General features: G+C 39.8%; 1 protein-coding gene across 3 annotated transcripts in view; it reads left to right on the forward strand.

The window, feature by feature from the left end:
- Positions 1-25564, forward strand: part of GRB10 (growth factor receptor bound protein 10) — a 147430-nt gene that overhangs the window by 74809 nt on the left and 47057 nt on the right. For all 3 annotated transcript variants that reach the window (XM_074899464.1, XM_074899465.1, XM_074899466.1), the window contains 2 exons: positions 13443-13659; positions 16490-16631. In XM_074899464.1, coding sequence (XP_074755565.1) covers positions 13443-13659; positions 16490-16631 — 359 coding nt within the window. The remainder of the gene's footprint in view (positions 1-13442; positions 13660-16489; positions 16632-25564) is intronic.

Here is a 25564-nt window from a genome sequence, read left to right on the forward strand (position 1 = left end):
TTCTTCAGCTAATGCAAGATAACTCTCAAAATTAGTTCACTGGAAGTCGAAAGGAAGCCCATGTGGGGTGTCCATTCTGGAGGATTGTTGGGGATGGAGAAAACTTTGAAGCAGGTTCTAGTGCTTTATGTAGTGCAGAAGCTCTTAGTGCAGGTCTTTCCTGTTCTCAAACCATATGTTGGGGATTTATCCACTTTATTAGAGTTAAGAATGTATAGGTGCATAAACACATCAGAAAACAGAACATTTATTTTTTACTATTAAAACCTTAAAATATTTTTAGGCAACTGTACATTTTGATGTTATGCTGCAGCTGCTGTGGCTTCTGCTTTATGTTGTATATTTGTCAAATAAGGAAACAAAGTCTGTGCTTGTTTGTTTCTTTTTCTAGTCAGATGGTCCTCAGATTCATCTAAGAACATCAATGGAAATGTTGTTATTCGAAATAAAATTCTTTTGAATTTTTTAAAGAGGAGTAAAATAGTGAAAGATAATATTGTAGTGTTGCATTATTTATGGTGCTTGTGGCTTTGAAAAAAAATCTTGCAGTGTTAAGACTGCTTCAAAATGAACTGGAATGGTACACTTCTGTAAATCTGATTTCTTACGTTGCCTGTAAAGCAGATCTACTAATCTTGGGGCTTGTATTAAGATCACAAAATAAGAGGGAGGAGAAAAAAAATCAAACTTCTTAGCTTAATAAAATGAACAAAATCTGTAGAAAAATAATTCTTTGGTAATTTGATGTCAGTTCTGCCCTAAAGTTTTTCACCACAGTGCAACATTATAACAATAAACCTCAGTCATCACTGTCTTTGAACTTATCTGACTGTGATGAGCAGTACAGTATTTATTTTTGCCTTTATGTAAACACTGTGCTGCAAGTGGTTCATGACAGCACTTCAGTATGGCAAGCTGTGTCATGTGAGGATACTTTAGAAATGCATAATTTCAAAGCAGCTGACGTTCTTGCATTAAGGATGAAGGAGGTTGCGGCACTTTCCTTAAAGCCAAGAAGCTTTAAGGGGAAGATTGATCTGAATTTGTTAATTTATTTAAGTCTCTTTGTGCCTATTAAAAAGGACAAGATTCTGTCAAGCTACTTGTGTTTTCAGCTAAAAAAAGCAGCCTTAAATGGGGCAAACCAGCTAAACAAAACAAAAAAAAATCATCAAAATACAGCATGAGATATAGCTAAATTTGGAGTTCTTAACAGCAAGCAGCTGCGCTAAGTAATTAAAGTATATGAGGTGCTACTGACCAAAGCAATTAGTATGTAATTTCATTAATGGTATTAGGATTGCAATAACAATATTTAAGTCTTTCTGTCCAAATCAAGATTGTGGGCAATTTGTGACATGTACATGAGGTTAGAAGCAGCGTAATGTTACGGTATGTTACAGCACCACTGTCTGAGTGGATTGGTAACTGCTCAGGGTACATGTCTTAAACTGGTTGTGTCTTGTTAATGCTCCTAATTGATATATGTTGCTTCCAAATTTACATGTGCATGCACTTGTAAATTTTTATAAGCTTTTATGTTTGTAAGTTTATAAATTAAAAAAGGCTTTATGGGGACTGCTAATTTTTTATCTTTGTAATTGAGTTATGAGCTTGCTGCTATTCAACAGCAGAAGGGAATTACTCTTTTTGTATATGTTTTTGTGGTTTGCCCTTAAATGGTTGAAAAATCCTGAAGAGCTCAGGCATAGTAAATTGTTCCAAATACCTTTGAAATCTAAAGTGCTGCAGATGGTGGGTTTCTGAACTATGAGGTCTGCAGCTCAAAGACAAGTGGATGATGTGCTCAGCGACCACAGTCAGGTAGCTTCAATCCTCAAGAATAACCATAAATATTCTTCAGAAGATGACGAGTTTTAGAGACTAGGTAGAAAGAATACATCGGTATGAATCTGGAATATACTAAAGTCGGAATACAGGTGACCTCCAGGGCTCATCACTGAAGAATGGTTCAGTCAGGCAACCGAACCAGTGAAAGCTTGGTGCTCGGGCAGCAGTGGGTGTTACTACTAGAGTGGCTAACCTGGATTTGCTGACATTGTTAAAAACTCACTGAGGGAAGTCCTTCAGAGGATTAAGGCTTTAACAGCAACACTTTTGGCCTACCTGAAACTCTGTCCTGTTCACACATTGCCCTTTTCTAGGTCTAAGGCTTTCTAGGTCTATAAATACGTGGGTGTGCTTTTGGCAGAGGAACTAGTCTTCTCTGCTTTTCTGGGCTGTATTTCAGATGTGAAACAGAGCAAGGTGAGCAGGTTGTCTAACCTCTTGCGAACACTGAACCTGCAGCTGCAGGTTTTTGGGGCACCTTTCCTAAGAGTGGTGTGGGTGATTTCCAGAGGTGCAGTGCAGGACACTGGGGCACTGCAAGCTCGTTTGAGTGTACTGATGACATCCTTATACAGGGTGAAGATAATGGAGACTGACTCATAAGAATCTAAGGTCTGTTAACAGAGTGACCGTGGGGGAAAATGTCTGTGTCCTGCTTCCAGTGTTGTTTTGTGGGTGTACAAGGAGGTGAGTCTAGGCAGGGACTTGGGGTCCCTGCACACAACCTGGTGAAAACCAACCAGGCAGAGAAGAGCAGCAGGCTGACTTCCCAAAATCCCAGGGCACCCTGAGTACCTGAACCGGGAATGCATGCAACTTGTAAAATCAGGCGTGTGGATCCTGTAAGGAAAATGGATGTAATAGGCAAGTTGGTTTTGACTCACATCAAGATGTGATGAATCTTCTTCATTGCACACCTGTGGCTTTTGCTTTTGGGTGAGCCTGATCCTGGCACATTTTAACTGGTGCATCTTACCTGCAGGATGTTAAGTAGCAAAGGATAATGCTTCAAGAGGCTGATTAGGAAACTCGATTTGGTGAGTCTGGAAGACAGAGAAATACATCTATTTTTCTTAGGCCTAGATAAATTTAGGTTTATGTGATTGCTCTTCACTGAAGATTTAAATGGTAAATTCAGATTACTTCTTTTGTATTGTTGCTGGTGTTGGGTGATTGACTGCAGTGGATTGGTTTTGGATTTTTTTTTTCCTGGGGTTTGGTTGTTTTTATTTGTGAGGGTTTGGGGTTTTTTTTGGTGGTTCTTGTTTAGTTGTTGGTTTTTGGGGGGTGTTTTGTTTAAAAAAAAAAAAAAGGTTGATTAACAGGAGCTCTTGGGGCCAGTGTAGTCATGACAGAGGGAAGTGTTCTGGAGCTTTTGTAAATGACTGGTTTCTGCATCAGTGGTGTGGGGTACGGATGCCTTCAGCAGTGGTTCCACACCACCATTTGGGATGCGACTGCAGCAATATGCTCTACCATCTGGGCATCCGTGCGGCAGGACTGTGGCGTTCCCTTCTCACACAGGCAGAGGTTTGTGCTTCGTTAGAGCAGTAATTCCTCACAAATTATCCGCCCTTTCCTGTAGGGAAAGCTTATATTGAGGTGCTGCCAAGGCAATAAGAGGACATCTGATGGCAGCTGCCTTAATCTATGAAGTGAAGCTAAGGTAGGCAAGCTTGCTTGTTGTTATTTGTCAGGTGACAGCTTCAAAGGTCCCAAGTTGGGGGCTCTTAAGGGGCTTTTTTGCTGCAGTGTTGCAATTCCACACTCACCCAGTTTAGTCTCTTGTAGATAATTTACCAAAATGACAATTGGAGTTAATACTAAACTATTAAAGCAACTGGTTAAAGAAGCCAAAATTACGCTGGTGATAAAGCATTTTATTTTTTTTTAATATGACTTCAGTTCTGTTAACTAAACTCTGACTAGAAGTACCTTAAATATGAAATATTTCTGTTGTCTGCTTTGTAAGTACGTTGGTCACAGCTAGGTAACTATTATGTGCTGAAAATGCAATCTTTAATTAACTTGGAAGAATAGCTGATTCATTAATTGCCGTGTGCAACTTTTGGAACTTGTATTACATCCTCTTAAACATGCTTCTAAGCCGGCAGTATACCTCTTCAAAGCAGAATTTAAAACTCATGGTTTAAAGTTTGTAGGATTAAAGGTTAGCCTGGGTATCAAGTGATGAGGTACATGCCTAATTTAATAATAATAATGTTTCAGCATCAGCTCTGTGGACCCATCGCTTCCTGAAGAGAAATGGTAACGGATTTCTCGGGTTAATCCAACCACTTTTCACTTGAAAGCTTTATTTAACTTGTCGTGGATTGGCTTTGTAACGAAACCCCCAGTGCAAGAAGCCTGGGGTTTGCTGGCTGGCAGGCAGGCGATGCTGTCGCCGAGCAGCCGCCAGTGCCGGAGCAGGCAGGGCGTTACAGGCTTTGGCTGGAGCTACGCAGCAGCATGTTAGGAGGTTACACACGATGTTTCCCATATCGGGGATAAAGCTTGGGCTTTCTTGGCAGCACAGGAGGGACTAATCTGTGCAGTTGTTACCATAATGGTAATGGTACTTATATCAATTTGTAAAGATTGTTCAGCTGGGATTATTTGACTGGGTATTACAGTGTTTAATCGTGGAGGGAGAACACAGGTTCCCTAAAGGGAAGCAATAGATGCTTTGACTGTGTTTTTAACTTTGTAAATAGCTTTAGACTTGTAAGACATGTCGTAGTTCTCCTCCTCTGTCTGAATTTTTAACTCCTTTTTGAACTGTGACTTGTCTATTAGTATTGTTTGTTTATGTGTGTTTGATTTGCACACTCATTCCTTGTTTTCCTCTGACACAGGCAATAAGAAAAAGATACCTAAATAAAACTTTAGAGAAACATGAGTAGAAATTCGTATATAGAAAATGATATAATTATAATTTTTCAAAATTTATTTTCATTCATGTAAGCATAAGAAAAATAGAGTATTGTAAAGCTTTTTATTCAGTTTCCTTAATGTAAAAGTATGTAATCTTAATAAATATGCAACTAAACCTGACCTTTGCTGTGTCACATTGCAGCTCTCAGTGATACAGGATATCCTCTTAACGCCATTTACCCATAAATATGATTGTAATTTAAGATGCAGTCTGCCAAGCATTTACCATGGGGCCAGCAGGCAGTATCTTGATTCATCTGTCTATTGCCATTCAACATCATGGTTCCTGTGTTCTGACTTGGAAGTATCTTAATGACTCAGTAGGTTAACATGATTTTCCATGTCATCTGGAAAGTGGATTTTTTGTTTGGTTTTGTGTGGGCTGGACAAGCTAGAAGCTGTTCTGCTACCCACGTGTTACCCTGACTGTCTCCTCTTGAAGGCTGAGTGATGGTCTTTCTGTGATCATCGTTTTGGGATGTATTGCCAGAGCTTTTCTTCCTGATTTTGCTGTAGAGGTGATGCACCAAGACTGAGGCATCCAATTAATCTTACCAGGAAGATAAGAGTTGAATACATAATCGATGGGTCAGTTGGTCTGTCTCATGCATTCGCTCATGTTCACTCTTTTTTCTTTTCTCTTTTGTCCTGAGTAAAGAAAGGGCCACAGTAAGGCTATAGGTGCATGACTATTCCTTGCACCATTATCACTTCAGCTTTAGGTTTCCCTCTGTTCATATCTTCTTTTGGGTCAGGAAAATCAGTCTGTCCTGCTCGCTCTGTGGCATATGGCTTCCTTCACCGATGCAACTGCTTTGTCCTTCTCAAGGGTTTTTTGAGGAGTAGTGTACTCCAATCCCAGGTTTGGCCTTGGGAAAGAATACTCCATTCTGCTCTCTGTAGTTCTGCTCCTCTCCTGAATTGATGCTCTTTTCCATCCTCTGGGTAACTGAAGCTGTTTTGGGTTTTCTTCTGTCTTGATAAACCCAACCAAATAAATGCTTTCCTTTTAAAAGTATTTTTCAATCTTTTTCTTAAACTAATGAACTAAAAGTAGGTGACATGCAAAAATGGTACAGGAAAACCACGAAACCTAGTGTTCATGAAGATGTTACTGTTTGAATCTTCTGACTGGTTTTTGTAATGAGCTCAGGAATGACACTTTCCCAGAGGTCTACTTAACGTGGGATTCTGCTTTAAGTGATCTCTTTACTCAGTATTTACTATACAGCAATGATTTGGCAAGCACTGGCCTGCAAAGAGGGATTTGTAAGGCTGGCATTTGCTGGTAAGTCCTGTTATTAGGAGCGCCACCATCAGTGATGGTTGGGCTAATGTGTGTGGTGTGCTCACCCAAGAGGAGCCAGTCAGTCCCACTGTCTGTGCACTCCCACAGGATCAGCTGGTGTCCTATTTGACTTTGGGTTCACACGTTGACCTGATGCTTCTTTTAGAAATGTATGCTTTTCTTTTTTTTTTTTTTTAAACTGCAAATTTCCTACTAGAAAATGGGGATTGGGAAGGTCAAATCCCAGCTGTTTTCTGAATGGGATGTGGGGGTCTGGCCATAACTTACATGTTTTATCTTATCTCTTACAGTTTTAATAAGTCTGGTATGTATATGCATAATCGGCATTCTAGACGTTTTAGACATTTTCCCTGGGTTTCAACTCCCTCTCTCATACGATGCCATCAGTGATTCAACACCTGTGTGTGTTTTAGAGTCAAGCGAGGGCTGAGTGATGGTAGTGGTTAGTCCATTAAAATCTTTGTCAGAGATGTGCTTTACCTTAGTTTGCCTCTGGAATTAAACAAATCCTACTTATCCACCACCTTTCTCCCAGATGCCTAACTTTCATCATCTTTACTCTCTATGACATCAAGTCTATGAACTGGACAAGAATTGAATTTTCCAAATTTTAACCCTTCAATTTCCATCAGAATTCCTGAAACTTGTTTGATGTGGTAAGGACTAGTCTGAGGGTACAACTTCATTCCTTCCTGCTATAGGTCACCTGTAGCCAGTTGCTCCTGTTACTTGTTAATGCTTTTAATTTTTTTTTTTCACACCTTTCATAGGCAGCTTATTCCTATAGTTGTTACCTAGCAACATTAATTTTGTTCAGTTTACTTTGTGTCTTCTATTTCAAGAAATCTATCAGGTGTGTTTTAAAAATGTTTCTGGAGTTCAACCATGAACCTTTAGTAAAGTGAATTCTCTCCAGCACCTGTAATTACTGTCCATACATTTAGTGTTAGCCATCCCAGCCTTGCTGGCAGAAATGAAAGTAGAGGTGTGTGGGATTTAAAAATTACCCAGATAATACTGGAGCAGTTACAAGTTTGCTGTTGACTTCTCTGGCATTTCAGTGTGATCAAAGAGCGTAGATGCCTATCTCAATTTCATGTTCTTTTACTGACCACGATCTCTGCTTCTTGCCCTTCTTTCCATGGCATGGTCCATTTAGCATTTTGGAAGCTGCACATGCACTGATGTGGCATTTTATAAGCCAGCAACCATAGTTACAGTACAAAGTAGAGGATTTCACTTAAGCTGTTGAACATTAGAAAGTAATAAAGGAAAGGACTCGGTGCAAAGTCGCATAAGAAGACTTACAGGGTGCGTAAAGTTCTGGAGTTTTGAGGTTCAGGCTTGTTGTTTTTAATTCAGACTGTGATCCCTCTGGAGTTGGTGTTGTCTTCAGGACACAAAGTTGGGTTTGTGACTTTTGCTTTCACATGAAACCAACCAAAAATCTTGTAAGCTTCTGATGTTCAACCAACACAATCTTGGTATTTTTATAATTAGGTCTGGCAGTGGACCTGGGGAACAGTGTGAAAGCATAGGGTTTGCAAATGTTTTTTATGTTGTCTTTTTGTTTCTTGTGCAAAAATACCATCTGTATGTTCTTTTTAATAAAGTAGGAGTGGACAGACTGCAAAGAATTGGAGCTGGTATTGGGAATTGGGGGGTGTCACTCAGCTGCAGCATCGCTATAGAGGTCATTCTGTTTTTTTTTTAAAAAATTGTAAGAAATCTGCTTATTATCATCCACCTTCTGTTGCATGAGTCTCAGAGGTGTAGAAGCTGCCAAGTACTGAATGCCTGCAGCTGTAGGGGGTCTGTAGGTAACTGTTTCAGTGTACAAGAATTGCAAGTTCAAATAGGCAACTGGTGCCTGTGATACTAGTGGAAGCTAAAAGAGGGTATGGAGGGAGGTGAGACACTTGGAAATATAATTACAACCTCAGAGGGACAAAGTACCAGGAAGATGAGTGTAACCTAGGGTGGACTTATTTGTGCATCATTACTGCTCTGTGTTGTCAGCAATGGTACATTTACAAACTGTTTTAGTGGTTGGAATTTCTGAAAACCCCCATCAAAACAGCATTTGGATATGGCGCTGGAGGGACGTGCTGCAGTGGTCTTGTGCAAGGGATCTCCTTAATAAGGGGGTGTCTTGTAAAAGGAGCTTGTATGCACATCTCACTGTGGTAATCCTTACCTGCTTTTTTGATCATAAAACATGTGATTTCTACTATACCAAAAACCTTGCAAAACATACTTGCATCACTGATATGAATCAGAATAACTTCTGTGTGGTTTTATGAGATTTGAAACAGGATGTTGAGGTGGATACCACAAGTATTTTAGATGACTTTTTTTTTTTTTTTTTCCCCCTTTTAAATTCTGGTTAAGTCCTTCTGTTCATTCTAATGTAAATGTATTTTCCCTCTAACTATAATTTGCATAGTGTTTCACTGCATCATCAATGCAGGATGCTAGGGTATATGCAACTGTATATTCTTTTCTTTAACTGTTTCTCTCTGTCTCCTTGAGCGTTAATTACTGCACACAGGAGGGCCTGCTAACCGCTTTGATATCATCCTTTGCTGAATTAAACTTGAGCGAAATCTTACATGAGTTATATCTTAGCTTCCTTGCTTTGTCAAGCTGGATCTTGAACGTGCTGCACTGAAACTAATTTTGGGGAACTGATTGCTGAGTTTAGGCTGTGAAATAGGAATAGGTAATCAATCAACAGCTGCCTTACTGTAATATCAAACACTTGTTTATATACATGCTGTTAGGCTTGATGTAGTATTAAACTTACTTCCATGGTGACAGACAAGTGCTATAGCCTTTTTATAAATCTTCAGCTGAATTCCTAGTAGCATTTGCATCAGTCTTCTCTCAACTGATATGAGGGATAACACTGGATAATTAAATTCTGAAATGAGTAGACGAGAAGGAAATTATTTATGTATGTATACAGTTTTTAAAAACCTCTTAAATCACAACTCACAAGTCCTGTGATGTTTTTCATTGTATTCCCTATGAACTGCAGACCATATGTAAAAGGGAAAGGTGCTTGCTGGGCTGCCATTTAGAGACATGAAATGCATCCTGGTCTGTAGTCCAAAGCTGGGATTCTTTCCATGTTCAGCTTTTTTTCAGTAAACAGAATTTCTGCAGTGCAGTGAGCCCCTTGACAGCCATGGAAATACCTGCTTTCTTTGGGAGGCTGGCCCAGATGAAGCTGAGCAGGGCTCATTCCAGCTTTATGTTTCTTAAGTATAAGTGGAATCCTGCTTAGTCCTGTTAGCTGAGCTTGACACATCAAGGCCAACAGCAACCAAAATAAGTAAATAAATTAAGATCTAGGGGATACAGAAGGGCTAGAAGCAGAAAAACAAGTAGGACATGGTTAAGCACAGATTGAAGTTTGCTCAGAGGTTATCATTCTTCCTTTGGTAAGCTCAAAAACATTCCAATGGTATTCACAGTGCTTTTGTTTTTGTGGAACATGATAGCTTAGCTCACTAGCTCAATAGAGGTTTTATAACAGTTTTCTTCTTTCCTTGAATTGAATTTTTTTCTTGTAATTGAAATCATGATTTACTTTACCAAAAATATTACTTGCAACATCCAGTGGAACTGGTTTGTGAACAAAGCCAAAGTTTAACAAGTTGTGGGCAAAGAAGCAAAATGTTCAGACAGCTGCCAGTGTGTGCACTTTGGTTCTAGTTTGGGAAAGAACATTGCTCACAGATGTACCAAGTATTTTTGATGGTATAAGAAGTCTACAAAACTGCCAGTACCCTATCTATCACCGGAAGTATGTTAGAGCTAGGTTTTGCAACTGTTTTCCTTTAAAAATGACTTTCCTTTAAAAATGCTAGCAAAAGGCTGCATGCATGTTTGTGCATGGAAGTGATAAGCTAGCCTCTGTGTTGTTCAACTGAGAGAGAAAAAAACAGACTTCGAGTATTTGCTCTTATACTCCTTGATTTTATGGCAGAATTCAACACAGATTAAGGAAAATAGCCTCTAGTATCCCTAGAAGCACATGTCTGCAAGATAGATAGCTGGAGGGCTGGAGGCTCCTCAGCTACCTGCAGCTCTGCCTGCTATAACCTATAAAAGTGATTCTTCCAGGTCAGTTGCAAAATTTGTGTGTGCATACTTAGAAGACCAGCGTGACGCCATACTGACTCAAAGCCCAGTGACTGGCAAACTAGCAGCCTCCTCAAAATAAGTTTTACCTTTTTTTTTTTTTTTTTTTTTTTTTTTTTCCCCCCCTCTTTCCTCTATCTTGATAGAGACTGGGTTTCCCTGGCTGGTAGAAAAAGATACTTTGAAGGATTGCACTGAATATAAAATATTTTTCTGAATAGTAAACCTGAAAATGGTTACAGTGGCTTAGAAATTCCATGGATGGCTTGTTTGATTTTTATTTAGTTAAACTCTATAGAGAGCCATCACAAGTAACATACTGGATTACTTGGCAGGCTGAGACATCTGCTGGCGCTTCCGAGGTAGCCTACAGCAGTGAGGTTTCCTATTGCAGCATGCTGAAATCTCTCCAAAACATAATGGTATTTAGTAGTAAATGGTATTGTGTAGAGATGAAACTGTATGAAATTCAAGATTGCAGGCTTTGTCTTCAGAAACCTTAAGGAACTGCGCTCCTGCAAAAGTTTTATAGCAAGACTGAGAGCTATTATTAGCAGTGCTGCACCCACAGAGAAAAGGAGCTGACAGAGGAGTGAAACCAGATTCTGGACTTCAGTGCAACATATTATTAAGAAAACTCTATATGCACCTTGTCAGTGCCTGTCCTGTTGGAAATTGAATTTAGCTGTGTAATTGATATGCATAAAAGCCTGCTAATGGTAATTCTATGCTTTAAACTATGTACTTGGTTTGCTTAGTATTTTGCATGAAGTGCCTCATTTTATGCATATTAGACTTCATATTACACCTTTGTGCCTATTTGATTATTCAGGGATAACTTGAGCTGACTCTTAATCATTCCTCCCATGTTACAATCATCTGAAAACTTAATGATCTTGCATGCTAATAGCTTTGTCTAAGTTGTTAATAAATTAGCACCCTCAGGGACCAAGCCGTACGAACTTCCACAGAATGTACGCCTTGACTTTCTTCCCTTTCTGCTTTTCACCATGCTAAACAATTGCTGTTAGTTGCTGTAATTTACTCCCTGACTCTGTGGCCAGGGTCTGTCTTTCATGTCTCCTTCATCCAGCCCCTAAGCTTTTACTTGACAGCCATCTGACGCCCTACAGCTCGGTCTTCTGGTACTTTAGATGAATGATAAAATTCAAAAGCCTTGTAATTGAGCCTCTGCTTCTTTATACTCCTACTCCTGTGGTTCCCTTGTGATTGCTCAAGAAGTGTTTTCGATATGTCCTCTCCAAATAGGATAAGAATCTGGAGGATGGAATGAAATTTAAATTGCAACTCTGTCTCGATCCCTAAAAATAGCAGGAAAATTATTGTAGGCTTTGTCCAAGCAAAGCAAAGTCTGGATTACTGAGAACGCATGAACTAGCTGACAGAGAAGATGGTGTTAGCCTAGTGAAGGTGAGTCTTAATAGTAGGGTAGTAGCTGTCAAGTACAGAGACTGAAGGGAATAACCATAAAGAAATGAAGAAACCTATTTGTGGGTTGATGGAATTTTTTTGTTTTTTTTTTTTTTAACACATGTTCAAACCTATAGAAATCCTGTGAAGATGTTTTCAGTGAAGGCTAAGTGGCTTTTACTTTAGTAAAGGGCCTACCAACTTTCAGTGAGGAACACAGTATTTCAAGTCATTAAATGGAACTCAGACATAAGTACATGACCAGCACCTGTTTAATTGTGAGCAGATCTCTGGTTCATCCAACAGCAAGAACTGGGGTCATCAATGTCGATAGTAAATGTCGTGTTCAGATTCTGTTATGGTTACTGAAGTATGCTGTTGGTGGACAGAAATTGAGTGGTGTTGTTCCAGATTATATCCTCAAGAAGGGCAATATTGGTACAAAATAACTTATGGTATCTCAAAGTACTGTAATTGATCTCAAGCTGAATAGCTGTTCCTGGTCATTCATCACCTAGAAAACATGGCAGAAGAATGGATATCAGAAAATACTTGGGGTGTCAAGCATATTTTAGCTGCATAGTGTTGTGTAAATGTTTGCTGGCTCCATTGCTTGGCTCTACTTTCCATCCATGTCATGAAGAGTTTTGTTAGATACAAGGTCTGCAGGCAGCAATGGTATACTTTACCAGGACAGTTGATAGAGCTGGAAAATAAGGGCACATTTTTGGATGCACAAAGCTGTGTTTGGTCTGAAGTCACTGTGCAGTAACCAGAAGCAGATATCGATGTGTGTGTTCTTCAGCCCGCTGAACTCCTGATAGGGAGTGACGTAATTTGTGGCTAAGGAGTAATTACAGTACTCTGCAATAGGAGTTCAGAGAGTGGTTAGTGCAAAGGGCTTGCAGAATTTTGTTGTCTTGCAGAGTAATTATGATCATTAAGGAGGAACGAATGAGCACAAGTTACTTATTTAGTGTGAGGTAAGGTGGCGTATATAGAAAAGCTGGTGCACTTTTTTAGGGACTGATGTTCTTCCAACTACCCACACCACATCCCTGGTTAATTTGCTTTGAGCTCCTTAAGGTAGGGGTGTCTCTATCATGTTGCAAGAGCAGTGATACAGATCTTTTTATAAAGTCCTCAGAGTGACAATTAAACGCTTGCATTGCCCTTCAAAATACTGTATCCAAAAAATATGCAGAAATACACATGGGATTTTCAACAAACTATAATGATACCTTTCCAACATGTACAGCAGAGGAGTGTGTTTTCCCCATGCTGACTTCTGCAACACTGTCTTGGTTTTTTTTTTTCCTTTCTAAATTACTAGATCTTGCAAAGTGTTTATTACAGTGTTTGACAATGTGAACTTGATACATTGACAAGCTGAACTGAGGTATTTGTGATATACTTTCGAAATGTATGTCAGTTTATCAGTAAGTGAAGTGGTGCTTCACATTAACACTGGTATTATTAAAAATCCCACCAAATGTTGTCTATACTTATATAGTAAATATTGTAGTAGAAATATTGCATTCTGTGTCAGTAGCTTTTCACCAAGGAAGACAAAATACATGTCCATCACTGGCTCTTATTAGCTGGGTTTTTCTGCTTTAAAATAAATAAATTACTTCAATAAAAATTTGCACCGTAAAAATATAACTAAAATTTTGTGATAACTTTACTGAAGCTTAGTCTTTGGTCTTTCTAGACTTTTTATCTGGGACTTCCAGATGTGTTATACTGCCTGTATTTTGTCTTTCAGATGACGATGTGGACCTAGAAGCTTTGGTAAACGACATGAATTCCTCATTTGAAAGTTTATACTCTACATGCAGTATGCAGTCAGAAACCACTCCGCTCCTTCAAAATGGTCAGCTCAACCGCAGTCAGTTGCCATCCTCAGGATCTGGTGCACTTCAGCCCATGTCTCCAAGGCAGAAGGTGCAGCGGTCTCAGCCAGTGCGCATTATGGCAGTCAGGTAGGAACAAGGGACCTGCCTCCTTTTTGTTAAAGTTGTCTTGAACTAGCTTCGTAAGAACAGCGTTACAAATAGGAGATAAACTTCAGTAGGAGCTTAGTAGTGTTAGACTTGACTTTTGCGCAGGGAAAAAGATGTACCAGGTAAGCTAAGGACACAGATTTTCCATGTGTTTTGTAAAATGCAAAAATGTTTTCATGTTTCACGATTTCATCCTTTTTTTTATCAATGTTTGATGTACGTGTAGCAGATATGTGTAGAAGCATTTTGGTACCAATTTGCAGGAATTAAGTCTGTATTTGGATTTATTTCCAAACTGTTAAAAACTGTTCTCTGAAGTATGGTGCCTACTGACAGCTTCTTGTTTTTATAAAACATAAGAGATCATGTAGATGGATGAGGGTGCATTCATCTAGTTTTGATTTACAAAAAATACCTCTCTTCATGGAGAATTCCTAAATAGTCCAAGACAAAAAAAAAAGGAGCACGTCTTAGATATTTAACCATTCTTCCGAGAGCACTTTCAGCTCTTTCACTTGAATGCATGATGTGAGTCATTGCAAAGAAAGAAGTGTTTAAGGTGTCTCCCTGTTGTCAGGATGGGGGCTTGAATTCAGGCTTCGAGTGGAATAATCTTGGTGGTGATGGGAGACTCTATAGGTTCTTTAAATCTTTTTATGCAGCAGGAGAAATGGAGTTCCTGTCAACATGGTAGGTAAATTGCCTGTATCAGAGAGATTTTGAGTTTTCGTTTCCTTCTGGTTAACAGCATCTTCTCCAAAAGAAATCATAAGTAAAAATAACAAAAGAAAAATCCCAGATGTGGAAAGGGTTCCTCCTAATTATTTATGCCGATATATTTCCTATAGGAATGGTATTCTTAACAGGCAGCTTTTCTATATGAATGGATAGTATGCAGTAACTGCAATACAACTGAGTCAGCTAATGACGCAGTCATTTTTACAAGTATTTCATGTTTAACCTTGAATAGGGCTGTACTAGAAAATGCACTCTCTAGAGTACTATAACTGTCAATGTTTTGTAAATATCTCAATCAGAACACTTCATTTAAGCTATTCTTGGCATTTCAAAACTCAGCAACTCTTTTTTTGAGAACACTCTGCCTTTCTGAACTCTGTACTTCCATATGCACAAGAACATTGTGTGTTTATCATTGGAGAAAATAATGACAAAACTTTTATTTGGGGTTATCTGGACCCCTTTCCTATAGAGGTGGTTGGCTGTGTGTTTTTCTAGAGCCAGAACAGAATGGTTGACTATAGTAATTCTCTTTAAGAGCACAGTTTTATGTGTGTATCAGTCGTGAAGTAAATTATGTACTGCAGCGGTATAGGCAGAGCACAGCACAGCACCGTGAATTCTCATTTTAAGAAAACCACACCTTTCTAATTATGTTGAGTCTGTAGTTCCACTTCTTAAAATGGAGCTCTGTCAAAAACTCGCAATACTGAGCACTATTACACAGCTGCTCATACAAGTCTACTGAGCTGGAGAAATCTTAGACTATTCTTTACCCTATGCTGTAGGAAGTGTACACACAGATAGTACAAAAAAAAAATCAAGCAGGTCAAGTAGTTGTTTGCATGGCTCATAGTTATGGTTGGAACCTGCTATTTATAGCAAAAACCCAAATCTGTAAGGCTTATTCGTGGAACACCAAGGCAACTAAATTGCAGGATAGAGTTACCTGCGGAGCAGATTTCCCAGTAGTTATTTTATCAGCCCGTGGGTTCTGGTACAGGCGGAGACAGCGAACGTGCCCAGAGTGGGACACGCTGCCAGAGGCAAACCCAGCAGTTGTCTCCCAGGCAGCTCCATTACAGAGGCTCTGCTTGCTGAAGGCATGGGGAGAAAATGAGAGCAAATTGAGTTTTTGATGATTTGCATTTCAAACCCAGGCGTTAGTTGATTGTTTCTGGAAACTTCCATGGTTGCCACTAGATGGTGCCTTTTGCAAAGGCGTTGTCGGCCGGCCTGCTGCGGAGTCAGTAGTGCATCTTCAGTGGTGATGCCCTAGCAGTGAGGAAACCTTAAAGCAATCTGGGCGGTCGTGAATAGGTCTTACATCTTTCCAGGCTTTTCTGTGGTGCCTGGTAGGCTTTAGTTTTCCTTTTGTTGGTGTGGGCAGTACAGGTGGATTATAAACTGGAACTTGAAACTCTGTTGGTCCTACATAAACTTGAGGAGTATCTTGGGAGATGCAAACTTGTCTGAACAGTAACCGTACAACGAGCACAAGGTGGGAGGGTGTAATTGCATTTTATTGCTCAAGCTGAGTCTTAGCATTTCCATTTCTCTAGGAAATGCCAAGTTGTTTGGAGATGGAATCTGGTATTGTAATGAGGTGACAATATTGGTTTCAGTCTCAGCTTAGAGACTTTACAGGGGTACACCTACGTTTGCAGATTCACGTGGAATTTGGCTCCGAGTGACTGCCGTTGTGTTCTTCTCTTTCACGTTGGTTTGGAAGAGCTTAACTGATTTTCTGGCGCACAGAGCTTATGCTTGTAAGCTAGTGTTTACAACAGTGAGTACAGACATATTTTTGTTTATTTTATGTGCACAGTTACCTCAGTTACCTAAGTAATGAAGTTATAAGCAACAAAACAAGCATAGATGCCTGACTGGTCATTTTTCACGTGCAGTTAGCTACTTTGTGCTTGTAGTTGCTGTAACTGTATAGTAGTTGCTTAGAAAAAGAGTGGTTTTGATTTCTTTTAGCATCGTTATCATAAATGGTGAGGCAGGAGATCCAGGTCTGGTGATGCCAGTTTGCTCCTCTTAATGCTCAGTGCTTCTGTGTTTATAGGCGTCTTCAAGAAGAAGAACAGCAATTCAGAACATCGTCTTTGCCGGCCATCCCAAATCCTTTCCCAGAACTTTGTAGCCCCGCAAGCTCTCCAGTGCTGGCCCCTGGATCTTTACCTCAGAGTCAACCTGCTAGTAAGCATGTGAGTATGGGATGAAGCTTTGGGTCATCCATTTGTGTTCAAACCAGCAGTGGACTGTTGCATGTTGAGGGCAGAAAGAAAGTTTCAAGATAAGCAGAAACACTTGTAGACTTTGTCTGTGAGTAGGGCAGCACTAGCTGAGAGAGTGTCTTCAAACAGGCTTCAGACCTTTTTTAAAAGGTTTGTAAGAATGAAGTAAAAAAAAAAAAATGAAGCAAGTCTTTCAGATACGTGCATGTTGTGAATGAAGCAGTAATGCCTAATATCTTTTGGATTTTGTTATCCAAGGTAATGACTTACTAATTTAGAAGTCAATTAGCTTAGAGTTGGAGAAGGATCTGTGCATGTTATACTGCATATTCTAGGTGCCACAAAGACACTGAACAGCTTATTTGTTTAAGGACATGGTGCTGCTTTATTTTACTGTTTTTCATGAAGCTGCTCAAAATGCAAAATAATGTTCTTGAAGCATGTAACTAGGCACAGCTCCTTGTAATGGGACTTAAGGGGAGCACTGTCCCGCAGAAAGCTGGTTGAGCAGCTCTCTGGGTTTTTGGCAGTGAAGATAGTACAAGATAGAGCTCTCGTGGTCCAGAGCAGTGACACTGGAAACAGGTTTTTCATCTCTATCCTACTCCACTTTCTGAGAATCAACCACCTTGTCTTGTGTCAGTCCTTGAGCACGTTTAAAGACTAATGCTGGGCTCAAAAGCCTTTATTTTGTAAACTGTTCTGACTAGCATGGGGATGAAAAGATGTGTTGCTCTTTCTGACTATTGGCTTAGAACAGTTCAGTGCTTGAGTACCCAAAAAGATGATGATGTTCTATATCACTGCTCAGTTACTTTTTAAGTAGCTGCTACGTCTGCTCTACCCGATTAAGACGGTTTGGGTGGACAGTTCAGCTACAAGCAGTTAGACCCTAATGTATGCCCTCACATCTTCTGTAGTGCTTTGCATCACCATAAACAGCTGTCTGCTTTCTTTAAAGACACAGTGCATCTTCATTAGTTTATCTCTTATACATAATAAGACAGAGAACCAAACGTGCAAAAAACTGAGTCATCCTGTTGAGGATTTAGCAGGACCTCCTCAGAGGCCTGGGTGCCAGCTAAGCGGAGATGCTGTTTTGCAGAGGCGGTGCTCATCTGACTCTGGGGAGACAAAACAAGGGGCAATTCTGGCACTTGCTGAGAGGACAGCAGTGTAACTGCCTTTCTGAAACAAACTCAAATTGCTGATGAACCTGTGTTTACCTTTGCAAACATTCCCCAGTTTCAGGGATTCTTTGCTTTACGTTTTACTAATATTAGCTAAGCCACCCTAAGGGTTGCCTTGTAAAGCTTTAAGAACCCTAGGTGTGTCAGTTTTTGATGGAATTTAGAAACTAGTGATTTAACAGCACATAAATATAAAAGTAAACAATCTTTCAATATATGTAGGATGGCTATAAAGGCAATAAAAGTAGATTTTTCTCTTAAATTTCACTTTAGAATTGTTTTAAAAAAAATTTTAAAAATTGTAAAATTTTGACAAGCCTTTTGAAAGCCTAAAATAAAATAAATATATTGCATAGATATGCTTGCTGCTGAAGTTTTTAATCAAAGATAGTTATAGTGGTAAAATCTTTTAGGGTGCAAGATGAGGAAGTAAAGCATGTTGGACAATAGTGGCTTCTTCTGTTGATGCAGATACACTCAGTTTATCAACTGATTTGAGATGAAAAGCACTGGCTCAGGGTGAGGAAAGGGTAGGAAAGTGTTCTTTTCCTCTCTAATGAACTATTTTCCTCTCTTTTAATGAAGGAATAGAGGAAAAAGACTGAAAAAAACCCTCTAGTTTTAAAGCATTGATGGACAAAAGTAAGAAAAAGAGTAGGTTCAGTTTCTTCATGAAGGAAGAAAACTTTATTTTTAATATCTCAATTTTAAACATGTAGTGTTGTTGGATAAAAAAATGTCTGTTCAGCCTCATCATAGCGTGTTAGTTGTCTTTAATCCAGTTCTAGTTCCCTTCAATGGAGTCTGCTAAACATGAGTAAAAGATGAGTAACTTAAACGTTATACATCTTTCCAACTCCATTAAAAAAAGTAAAGTTTGGGAACTTGAGTAAACTATTCTAGTACATGCTCTTGCTTAGATAAATATCCATAGAGATAATATGAACTATTGGTTAACAAAATAAGTGATAAGATTAGTTAAAGGACTGCAGCAGCACATTTTAATGGCCGGCAGTTAGTGAAAATGAACTGTGTTTTCTGAAAAATATACATATGTTAAATGCAAACCAAGGTTAAACATAATGATGCTTAATTTCAGGTTCTTTGCTTGCAGATTATAAACAAGGATTAACATCGGAGATTGGAATGAGCCATTCTGATTACATGGGATATATGAGGTGTTAGTGAAAAGTAATTCCCTTTGTGCCTCTCGAGCGTTTGTGTGTAAATAGGCAAATAGCAGTTCCAGTCAGCAATGCTGCAGCTCTGATCACACAGAGCATCACACCTCACGCATGGCATGGAGGAAATGTTGTCTTTGGTCAGCTCGTATCTCAGGGACTTGAGAGGGATCAAAGTTAATGCAGTCTTAGAGGATTTCAGAAAGGAGCAGATACTTTGTTTGCTGACTGTGTAACAGTGTGTGATGGGGTTGTCACTGGGAAGCTGGGATGTCTGATATGACTTTATAAGAAATGAAATGTTAGTGTTGTTCCTCATGGAACAAGTCAAGTCTCATTTTTTAGTAATTTTAAAATACAACTCTGAAATGATAAAACCTAGTAGTGGTTATGCAAGAAGAATTTAAAGATCCAGTTGTGTTAAACACAGAAGACTCTCATGTCATATCGCCAAGCCTTGGGCATAAAGAAATGCCAGCTCTATTAAAATTTTACTAAATTAAAACTCTTTTCCAGTATATTGTTCCCTATAGGAAAAGGATGCATGTGTGAATGGAAGAGTGAGTAAAGGAGCTTTCAGGTCATAAAGCTTGACTTATATTTGCAGCTGAAAAAATAGATGTGTTTTCTCATATGCAAAATTTTATTCACATAGCTGGAGATTGAGACATACAAATTCTTGATAAGATTCTTCTGATCCTTTTCCTTATTTTTTTCATGCAGTTGCCACCATTTTTTTTAACAAGCGGTTTGCAACATTGCTTATGCACTGCTCTGCATTTATCTGCTTTTTCTTGGTGCAGCAAAGAAAGGTGAAAGCAGTAAAGCATGAAAAATAGCTGTAATAATCCTTTCTTACCTTTTTCAGTAGACTTTTTTTGTTTTCTAATTATGATGAAGCATTTTCTTTATCTTACTCAAAGTGCATGTATTTTGAATAATTTTTTTAAATGTATTTTCTAAGATCTGCTGGGTAATGGTACTGATTTCACCACAGCAGGAAGCAGTATGCCACCTCTAGCTCTGCTGCCAATCAGGCACTGAATACTGCTTTTAAAGCTGATGGCTTCAGGAGTGTACCGCAGCTGCTCCCCAGAAGACAGAGAACAGTGAGAAATAACGGGTCTTCTGTACTATCACAAAACTAAAAACACATGTAGGCAAATGGGATAGTCATTTAATGGAAGCATCTATATATCAATCTGGGAGGTAAAACTGGAATGTTAGGCTTATTGAAATCATTGCAGATTTGGATTTTTTTTCTTGTTTGATTTGACTCTGGGTAATTTTCTCTGGTTTAGAAAAGCCTAAATTACAAGATTTTGTAGATACCTTTTTTTAAGCACATAGACAGGTTGACTAACTAGCACATAATTTAGTTGTAAAAGACTTAGAAGAGAAATGAGTAACTGAACCTAAAGGTTGCATTTCAAAGGCTATCCTGCACTGAGCAATCTCCATGGTGGTGGGGTCTGGGCTAATATGGTTGTATGACCAAACACATCTGGTGGTAGAGGTTAAGAAATTATTTGTACTTAAACAGATATATGCTCCTTGGGAGTTCAGTTCTATGATCCTTTATTACAGTTCTGCAGGTGGAAACAGCCCACTTTGAGCGAAGTTCCACTGTGAGAAACGTTAGATGTTGACCTGTTGACAGTGAAGGGTGTATGGTTCTGTAAAAATTGGCACCACTTAAGTTTTTAGTAATGTAGTCAACTAGCTGTGAGTACCTGGGCAAAAAGTACCAACTAGCAGTGCTATTGAGTCAGTAGCTACTTCAGCTACTGGTGTGCTGAGCGAGACATCACAGTTGTCTTCTGTTTGGAGAAAGTATAACCCCTCAAGTGATAGCTGCCAGAAAGCTCATAAGTTCTTGAGTCGAGAGCAGCAATTGTCCATCAGTTTGGGCAGGAGGAGGCTGACAGGAGAGGAGCTACCTGATCAGTGGATGTGCAAGTGTTTCCTCCTCCATTGTGTGCCTCTGTCCTCTAAGTACCACCTACCTGTCTATTCCTCACCGCGAGCTGGGAGGAACTTCAGCAAGCCTCTGAGCGTTTAAGCGCTCCTGCTTTCAGTGCTGAGAAGGGCATGTAAAGGTGGGAGCAGAAAGGACATTTTCTGGGTGACACCATGGGGCATTGCAAGACCATTTGCTTTTTTTTTTCTTCTCTTTTTCCCCACATCTTTGTTCATAATGTGCATGCACACCTACAAACACAGGATCATCCCATGTCTGAAGGGGACAGTGATGGAGGGCTGGGAGAAGAGACAGCTGAAAGTTTTTAAAACATCATTTACTTAACAGGATAAATATGTTTGTCTAAGAAAAATGGAAACCAGAAAATTACACCAAACCAAGACCAAACATTTGTCCAAAAGATTGCTAAAAACATCAGACAGCTAGGTTACCACTAATTGAAGTCCATCTTTGTGTTGCTGGTATAAACTAAGAACTGGTTGGTAACTTAGGTTATAATTTCTGGTTGTGTACAAATATTTTGGAAAAAGCATGCAATAATTACATGTAGGTCACTGCAATGCCACAGGATATTAGGCTAAAGTATCTTGTGTGAGTCAATGAAGCTTTCAGCTGTAAAAATAGGGCAAATTTCTCACATGCCCCCTCTATACAGCCCAGGCAAACTTCCAAATGGCAGTTTGATGTACCAAAATTACTTACTCTCTTCTAGCAAATTAAATTCACAAATGGGTATGAATTAATGCCATTCTTTTTTCCAGATTTAGTTAGCCTTCAAGGGAACTCCTGTAAACAAACTTCTTGGTTTTAATTGGTTTAATTACATGTTACGATTCACATATTTTAAAATTTTTCTTCCTGTAAAACTTTTATATTGGCTCTTTACAAGATGAGGGTGTTGATTTCTGAGAGGCTGTATAAAAATACAAACTTCTGTATAATGAAAACTTGTGTACAAAGTTAGAATTTGCATGTGTGACAGCAAATTTTGTACTTAATACTGCAGTTGAATAACTTCTAGCAACAAGACATTTTGAAAATAAATACTGACGTCAAGTTGAGTTAACAGGACTTTACTTTCTTTAAACAGGCCAAATACCATAGCTGGATTAATATGGACAATCTCTTAGGTCCAGGCATTCCCTTTGGTCCAACTTTAAAATATGCATTTTCATGGGTATCTGTCATGGTATATCATGTTGTTTCTCCCAAGGCTGTCTTTGAAGCAAGGCTCCTAAGCTAAGTCAATCATACATAGATTGTTCTGTGGCATGTTTAACTCAGATGACTCTTTTTAAGAAAGTTGCAATTGTGTTTAGGAAAAATTGGGAAGGATCCAAGCCTCTGCTTCAGGGCAGATGTGATCGAACTGTATGAAAACAGGCCTTTGCATTTCCTTGAGTGCCTCTCTCATTTGGAGAAATAACGCTTCCCTGAACTAAATGAGCTAGATTTGATGGACAGTGTAGGAAACCCGTTGCACTACTTGTTGTCTTGTCCCCTGTGTCATGTGACCGTGTTGTCCTGTTACTCCTGAAGAAATCAGGGGGAATAAGCTCATGTGGTTTTGAAAGTCTCATTTGTTCATTACTGAAGAAGAGACTAATGAATAGCTGAAGACTAACAAGTCTGATGGACTATGCTAAAGACAGTCCTCAGTGCTGTAAATGCTGGGCGACCTGTAGGTCTGCAGGCTCTTCTGCTGGACCCCCATGTGCAGTCTGCCAGGGACCAAAATCAGCAGTGAGTCAAAGCTGCTATTTCTCCTTCTGCGTGTCTGTTACATCAGGAAGCTTGGTGGTAGAAAGAAATGAGTCTCTTTGTTCTTGCTTTTGGAAAGTGCCAGAACAGTAGTTACAGTCCCAACATGAATTACTGGAAATATTAAGGACATCTCACGCTCAAATCCGAAAGTATGTTATTTGTTGGGATTTTTTTGTTTTTAATGACACAAACCTGGCCCTGTTCCCAGGAGCATTTTGGCTCCCTACCCACAAGTGATGCTCCAGCAGTGGGAGTGTGCTGGGAGGAAGGCTGTGTGGTCAGGGCCGGCGGCAGTGCACTGGGGGATGTGTTGCCCAGTCAGGGGTTGTCTGGCATGCTCCACGGGACAGGACTGGCCCGACCTGGACCTGCCCAGCTGCATGTGTGCTGGTAGCCCCACCGGGTGTTCAGCCACACAGTAACTCTTACAGTTGTTTTAAAAAGCTTGTTTACAGTAGTAAGGCCACTGCAATTAACCTTTAGGACTGCCCTGTGTAAATATTGAGCAGTCTGTAGTATATGCTGCAGTAGCTGCGTATTAGTGTATTCACACTAGATGCATCGTAGTTATGCATTCCCTTGCACATTTTTGTTATGCAACGTTACTCTTGGTATATTAATGGCACAGTGAGAATATAATTTAGCAACTCTACGCTTTGATCAGGAATTGACAGAATTGAGAATTCTTGAGAAATCTTGAGAAGAGAGAAATTCTAATTCTGTGTCTAGCGAAGCAGGCAGGAGTGGGTTTGGATGTAAACAGTGCAGTAGGGAATTAAAAAAGAACAAACAACTGTGTTGAGTGATTGTAATTATACTGTAAGTGAATGGTTGAGATGAATCAGAGATGTCATAACTTCACACTGATAGCCTTTAAGGAGTCATTCAACATCGTGGGAGTAGCTATGCAGAGTCTTGGCTCTGCTTGCAGTCTGTGCTGTCTGGACTCAAGGTGTGAGTTCAGGTCAGCTTTAGACATTTTGGATAGAAACCTTTTTGGACCTTTGCTAACCAGCAGGACAGACGCAAGAAAGCTCCTGCTCACAGGTTAGAGCTTCTGTTGTGTACCTACCTGACCTTGCGGCATCATGTTGTTGACAGCATCGGGTAGGCAAGTTGACCACGAGGTCCCTTCTGAGGCAAGCAGAGGGCAGCCCTTACAGAGCTGCGCTGGCACCTACCTCTGAGCTGATTGTTCATGGTGATCCCCCAGTGGATGCTCTGGACATATATAGTTCAGGACTGGGAAGATGCCCAATTATTTTGCTTGCTTGCTGTCATCTACTTCTAGGGATGGAAGGCAAAGCCAGTGTTTAGTTTGCTAATTTCCAAACCATCAGCACAGTGGTTGCTTAAGTATCAGGAGTAATGCTTTTCATTCACAGCAGGAAAAAGGCTTCTTTGGGCTTGCTGTAATTACCTGGACAGTGAACTGTGCCCATGTTTGAAGTGGAAATACGTTTGAAACGTCTGCCTTCGCTTAGGTGGAGTTTGTGTGTGGACACACAGGGGAAAAATGAACTTGCACGTTCATTGCCGTGGTAATGGAATGTTTATGCATTGCTCCAGAGCTTGCAGATATGGTTTTGTTCCATTTCCTAAACAGAGGGTATGTTAGTTGGAATTCAATAACATTTTTGCATTAGAAGAATACCGCTGAGTTAATTAAATCATTGTGGGATGAGTTTCAATTCTCTGTGCTCTTGATTTATAGTCTCCTTATTGCTATTAAATTATTATTGTATTATTCTTTCCCCTAATAGGAGTGCAGAATTACAGTACTAAAAATTGATTTTGTTTAATTAATGTAAGCACCTTCAATCTTTGCTTCAGCCTGGCTGTAATCTGAACATCATTTACAAAATTTACATAAAAGCAATTGAGTTTAATCTGGACTTGTTAAAAGGCAAGCCATCACTGATTCAAAAAAGCTACATGTCATGTTTCTCTGTTGGCATTAGGATTGCTTATTCTCGCCAGTGGCAAGACCCTGCTGCTGCCAGGGTTACTGGAGCTGGTTTCTCCTGCTGCATTTCAGGAAGCAACAGAGTCGAAAATATCTTTGTTATGCTTCATGCCATAAGTGTTTGATATTTTTCTCCTCTTGCTGAGGGGGAAATGAAGAGCATTCGGGAACAAACTGGGTTGACTGTCACCTGGGAGTTTGGATGTGAGATCCCATGTTGAGCATGGGGAACGTCAATAAAGCAACTTAGTCTCAGCAGACCTATTACCAGTGAAATCTCATTAACAGCAAAGCAAAAACTGTTCTGCAGGTTTTTATGGGGGGGTAAAGTGCTGAAAGTGGGAAACACCTTTAAAAGCTGTATTTGTTTCTCACCAAACAGGTGCAACTTTAAAGCGCTCAGATCTTCCCAGTCACCCCTTTTATCTGTCTAGACCTCTTGTCTGGCCAGAGTGAGGAACTGCCCTGCCTCTTGGGGTTATTTAGATAGGGACTATGGGGACACTGCTTTACCCTGCATGCCCAGAGTGTGCGCCAGACACCTGGGGGAACTGGCCCCACTGGTGCCTGGCACTTGCCAAATGGCCTACACCTTTGCAGGGGGTATTGGGGTTGCTAACATGTGCTCAGCAGCTGCAGAGGGTCCGAGCGCGAGGAAATGGCTTCCAGCACCGGGAGTAGAAACATCTGTGCTCTGCTGCCTTGCTCTGTGGTGACCTTGCACGTGTTCCTCCTCTCCCCTTTTAGGTTCACCTGTAAAATTCACATTTCCCTAACTACCCCTGCTGGAATAAGTAACAAGAATAGGAAGAAGCCTAAGA

The sequence above is a fragment of the Athene noctua genome, chromosome 2 (genome assembly GCF_965140245.1).
Source record: "Athene noctua chromosome 2, bAthNoc1.hap1.1, whole genome shotgun sequence".
NCBI lineage: Eukaryota > Metazoa > Chordata > Aves > Strigiformes > Strigidae > Athene > Athene noctua.